Consider the following 6214-nt stretch of genomic DNA (forward strand, 5'->3'; position numbering starts at 1 on the left):
TAAATTCTAATTCTGAGGTTTATTCGGGAGCAATAAAACCTTCAGTTTCATCAGTCACCGAGGCGGCATCCATGCGGGCCACCGCCACGGTGGATGTCGCATCCGCAATCAAAATTTTCCAGTAAATTTCTCAATGACAGGCAGAGTGCCGGCTGCTTCACAAACAAAGTGTTGATATTAACAGTGTTCAACAGCATCAGTCAACCGCTTCACGTTCTTCAAACACAATGCAAACTATGGGCATACACGTTATATATTTCATAGGAGATTACAGTTAAGTTAACAAGACTTAGGTTGCACGAGTATTAAATGTCTAAGCTACAGATTTTAAAATCCGATTTATTGATTTTTCCACATTTAATTCATTGTTAAATCATTTTAAAATTTCATTTGATGATAAAACTTGCACGTTCTAACAAACTCGAGCGCTCTCTCAACACTGTTTAGAGCCAAGCCACAGTATCCATGTTACTAAACTTCTGATTAATTATCATTCCCGACTCAAACATCAGTCTTTGTAATACAGTCAGATTACGAAAACATTACTAGATTGTATGCAAGTGTGCAACAGTGAAACAAAAATGATGAAATTAGGTTTTAGAACTTATTAATCTTATCTGAAGTATTTACTTCAGCTATATACCACTTAAAACAAACAATCATACAAATCATTGATTGGGCAGTAAATATTCTTGCCTTTGTCATAACGTGTAGGTAGCACGCAATCTTTATTCCAGGAAAGCGGAGCATAAAGGGAGTAGTTGTAGAAGTGGCCTTTTAACAGTGCATCCTCCTCATTCAGCTGTGCGCAATGCGCTCTCACGCGGCAGTCACGCCCATCAGTGCGTGTGACGTGTCAGTATCTTATAGTGATTAAGATATTCGTTTCCACCTCTGATGCTTCCGAATACTTTTTTTAGAATCCTTGTATATTTTTAAAAAGAGGTCTAGTTTGAATACAGCCTTTAGCTTTCGTTCACTTGAAATTTATAATGGACGGGTTTTTCACGTTGTTTTCATTGCCTCTTATCTGTAAATTTAAATTTAGCTTTTTTTAATTTAAATTGTACTACCAACTGATAGTATCTTTATTCTAGAAATTTCTAATTGACGATGGAGCTGGATTCCAGAACGTTTTCTTTAAAGATGTGGTGAATCATGGTGCTATTTTCTTTGCTTTTAAATGTCGAAATACCTCCTTCAAGGAGAGTCAAAATCGGACAAAAGCTAATGTCACTCTCTAAATAGGAAAAGAAAAATGGAATGAGTTTTCCTTAACGTTTATGGAAATTTACTTTATCGATGTTGACCGAACATTATGGGTTTTATCGCTCCATCGTCAGTTGCTTTAATTCTGTCAGGTTGGTTCCAGTAGTGGCTTAGTTGGCGCGTTTGTCAGTTCTCTTATGAAATAGGTTTGCGGAAAAAATCGTACGAGAGAGGGTTGCAATGAAACACTGGTACATTTCATAATAAATTGGATAACTCAAGTTCACATCCTACGCTTACAAAAATTTTATTACATGAAAAAGAAAGTCCGAACGCAATCAAAATTGAAAACCTATCACATAACGCCACTAAAATATTCTACTTTTACCAGAAAACGTTGAGCCGTAGAACGCTCCCGTAGAATGATACTACTCCCGCAACGACCGTACCTCACGCGCGCGTTTGCAGCCGTATTCCAAGTGGCCGTACCGCAGCTGTAGCCGCGCGTCCCCCGCGGTCGCTGTTCTTCATAACCGTCGTGTCTCGCTGATATAGATGTCTCACGGTCAGTCTGGCCGTAGGTTTATTGTAACGGATCACGGCTGAAGGACCTGATGTTATTATTTCTAATTTTGTGAAAGCATTTTGTTGAAAAATTTCCTTTGCATTCCATAACATGACCTAATCATTGCTTCTATCTTAAAAGTGGGGTTGAAAGATCCTCATCAATAATAATTAATTAGTGAACTTTGCGAATTAGGAAAATGATTCACAAATCTCGAAGATTATCTATCCCTAGCCCTCCTATCCTATGATGGAAAAGACGGGTATAATATAAACACCCTGCAGATGGGCCATTGATGATACTCTCCTAGAGAGGACAATAACAACGCTGGTCTGGAAACTACAGAAATTATGACCATCTAGATTGGACATTTAAAAGAATCCTCTGGATGGAACATAAAAAACACTCAATATGGGGCAAACGCTGCTCTACTCTAGATGGGGCATGAACAGCAGTCCTCTAGATGGGCATGAACAGCACTCCTCTAGATGGGGCATGAACAACACTCCTCTAGATGGGGCATGAAGAGCACTCCTCTAGATGGCATGGCAGCACTCCTCTAGATGGGGTCTGCCTCACAGATCACGTCTTGCATCACTGCACCAAGCGCTGCTGAAGCGGTACATCCACGCGCAGTTCAGCTCCAGGCAGTTCTGCTTGCCAGGATTGTCGGGTTCTTGCTCCCCAGTTGCAAACTGCCAAAAATAAAGCAAACATCTTCTATTGTTTTTGTTACTTCAGTGTAAGAATCAACATGGATGATTATTGCAACAATCAACCAGGGTGTTGATTGTTACATCATTTGCTTAATATATGCAAATATATATTGTGTAAATTATATTATTTCCAGAAATATTTCATGATCCGGGATTCTTCAAAGTTTCGTATTACCAAAATGACTTTATTCCATCCCAGGTTCATTTTTAAATCCATTAAATCCACATATTCCATTTTTTATACGTTCTGTATTTTTGAATACATTTCTAACTGAGTTCTTTCAAAATTTGGTTTTGTCATAAGTTTGCCTTTGCGATAAAGTCGTTATGTACATTGCTTGGCAATCTTAATTAAAAAACATTCACTTCGATTTACCTCACTGATGTAATTTTCAGAAATTATCCGACTGGAGACACACGCAGTAAAAAGCATGCTTCCATAGTCAACTGATTTCAGATATCTACACTCGAGGAAAGTAACTTTTGATATTAAGTGTATATTAAGTGTATACCAGTATAGGTGTCTCTTTCAAAAATTAGTGAGTTGAGCAAATCAAATCATGCAGTGCATAACCCTCTTTTTCTTTGGCAACTAAGAACCGAACAGATTTTCCATGAAACAAACTGTAGTTTATGAAATTAATTTGTTTTGTAGCTGCTTGAACAGGGTAAAGAAATTCCCGAAATCTTGCCCATGGGAGAACAGCAAATTATCTTTGCAGTTAATTCTCGAACTCAAGATGAACATATTTTATTTGCATATGATCATTTGCATAATATATGCATATATATGATTTGCATATTTCATTTGCCTATGATTCATTATGATTTAATTTCATTTGCATTTGCAGCTGAGAGGCGAATTTATTGCCCCGAATTACACTAGGTAAACTACTTGACAGTGCCACTATCCTGTAATGATTACATCACCGACATCCAGCTTCGATAGATAACATTTAATTCCAATTTTTTGAAATCTGATATGAGTTTGCATTTCTGAGTTGCTGTTTAGTTTTATTCGTGCACTTTTTTATTCAATATTCATGGTCAGTATCCTTACCTGTGACCAGTAAGGCAGTCCTATGGTCATCGGCGAACCGTCAACCCAGCGCCATTGCCCTTCCTCGGCCTCATCCGAGCTCCCGATCCAACAGTTTGGGTAACCTTATCCAGAAAAGAGATAACAAATCTATGGGATAAGGAATTAAGTTTCGAAATATTATTCTGGATAAGACCGCTGTTTTTCCCCTGGCACTATCAATATAAATGACACTAAATTTAGAAAGGCAAGTTCTCCAGAATTAACCACTTTCTGGAAGCGTTGGGCTGGCGGGGATAAATAGAAATTAATCGTAGTATAAATTGACTTCATTTTGACTTTAGTAATGCATGTCTACATCACTCGCATATTAAACCTCAACTTCACAGCTCTCTTTTTAGTTATCATTATTGTATTTAACCGTGCAAGCATCATTAGGGTTTGATAGGTAGTGTTTATTTTGAAATATTTTAGAGAACTTTTCAAACGGTTACCTTGTTCAGTGAGGAAGAGGGCAACCTTGTGGTACTGATCGCAGTCGTCTACAACAAACAGATCCCCACCGACCAGTCCACACTGGGTACGAGCCTCATGCCAGGTGTATGTGGTAGGAATTATGTGAACACACTGAGTGCCAACCAAAACAAAAGGATGCACGCAGAGACCTGCAGTAGAATACATATTCATGCTGTTAAATTTGGAATGAATGAAAGATATGAGATTAAAACGCAGAGAGGTACATTATTAAAACTTGGAAACTGAATGTTAGCTCATTGCACAAGAGATTAGCTCTGCTGAGCCTAGTGTCCTGCCATTTGTGCGTTTAATCTGACTTTACCAAGTTCATTTCAAGATCCTACATCCTGCTTAACTACAGTGTTCATCATCATGGGCCATACTTTCAAAACTCGCTAAGTGAACGTAAGTACTTACGCTCTATTTTCTTGTCTATGATTGGTGGATTTTGCTTGAATGGCCGTCAATGATTGCCTGATGAACTTACGATCTCTTAACTTTTTTGAAAGTAAGTGCCCACAACTATAGATATTGCCATGCAACTTTTAACGTAAGCGCATTATGTACAGCAAGCAATGTTCATGAAAGCCTCAGGTACAAGGTGTGCCGGATGTCAGTAAATATTTATTGATGCAAGTCTCAAGTTCAATATGTGCCATGTCGCAATAATATCAGAATAGAATCAAGCAAGACGAAACGATAAAAATCCAGAAGTAAACACGTAGACTGCACTGAGATTCCATCATGCATGTTGCATGATGCACCTCACCTAATATTTTTTATTGAAGTGTAAAGAGGTAAGTTTTTTAGCTCTCCTTCATTATGATTACTTTTCCTTTCTCTTTTTGATAATCGCGAAGCATCTATTGAATTGTTTTACTTTTGTCGTAAGTTTTTCTATGACATCAATTTAATATTGAGAGCTAACTCCTGAAAATCAAACAGGCGAGTCAAAGTACAATCTCATAATGATTTTTTGGGTAATTATGCAGTTTTCTCGTACAATTCTTTCGAGCGGATTAATTTGGCAGTTGACTGCATAACATAATAAAATCTTAAAACGAATTCCTCCACAAAGTGTTTACTCTCTCTACTTTTCTGTCCAGGTTACCTTCCAAGGCTTCAAAGCAAAAGAGTAACTCACCATCTACAGGAGGTCTTGAGCACAGTGGATATGTGGAGGCTGTACATGCGGAGTCTCGGAATAACCAGCCCGATCCATCGTATATATTAGCACAGTTCTGACTCGTTCCACCCGAAGGTTCCGTTTCCAAATTCTCTCCAGAATCCTGAGGAACATATCTAAATAGAAGAACTGTTCAAATTTTTTTGGTCGATTGTAATCACATGAAGCACTCAATGCAATAAGTTGGTACAGGTGTAATATTTCCAGCGTTAACTAGGTACTGAATATCAACACTCAATAAAGGGGGTGGCTACTACCCAAATAATAATTAAGGGTGGTGCACCTATGGATATAGGTAGGCATGCTACATTATATGTGGCCAATCGATCCTTGCTGGTGTGTGCTAAATTGCTAGTCAAAATCTCTGTTATTTTCGGAAAAAATATCTTCTTTAAGCTGAAAGATACAAAGCAGTTTTCGTTGGACTGACATTGATACCCTATTAAAGTTTTGACACCAGTCTGCCGCTGACTTAGTGGCATTATACTCGGCTTAAGGGCGCATCACGCGACTATAGGCCACCTAACTGCATTCAGCGGCTAGTCACGGGCCGAATGCGGGAGTAGATTGCCCGATAGGCCGAATATACAAAATCAGAACAAAAAAGCAGCTGGCCAGGCTTCTGTGGGCAGAAGCTGTTATTAGAGCGAACCATGACCATATCCCGCTCTTCATATGGCGTCGGTGTATGTACATGCCTACGTTTGTCAAGGCATAAATGATGGAACGAAATGAGAATTGATTTTACCAATTTTTCAAGCTCACGTGTTGTAAGATAATAATTTCATTAATTACAGGATGATATTATTTGGATTTATTTGGCAATCTTTAAAAACCACAGAATGCTTGAAAGCATGGAAATATGATTAAGGGGTGCAAGAGCAGAAAAATGCTTGATAAGTACGTGGAAGTAAAAAAGTAATGCTTGTAGCTCCAAGAGAAAAATTTCAAATTCTTGAGATGACATACATAACTAATACGTA

At 38.2% G+C, this 6214-nt stretch overlaps 1 protein-coding gene across 1 annotated transcript; it reads right to left on the reverse strand.

Annotated features, from left to right (window-relative positions):
• Window positions 1-2353: 2353 nt before the first annotated feature.
• LOC108677138 (CD209 antigen-like protein 2) lies at window positions 2354-4216 on the reverse strand (the record flags this gene model as incomplete). Its single annotated transcript, XM_018165294.1, has 3 exons — window positions 4024-4216; window positions 3551-3654; window positions 2354-2469 (listed from the first exon to the last, which is right to left on the reverse strand). Coding segments are annotated over exons 1-3 (413 nt in total), but the record flags the coding sequence as incomplete, so codon positions are not given.
• Between the last annotated feature and the right edge of the window lie 1998 nt (window positions 4217-6214).

Source organism: Hyalella azteca, unplaced genomic scaffold (assembly GCF_000764305.2).
Source record: "Hyalella azteca isolate HAZT.00-mixed unplaced genomic scaffold, Hazt_2.0.2 contig9879, whole genome shotgun sequence".
NCBI lineage: Eukaryota > Metazoa > Arthropoda > Malacostraca > Amphipoda > Hyalellidae > Hyalella > Hyalella azteca.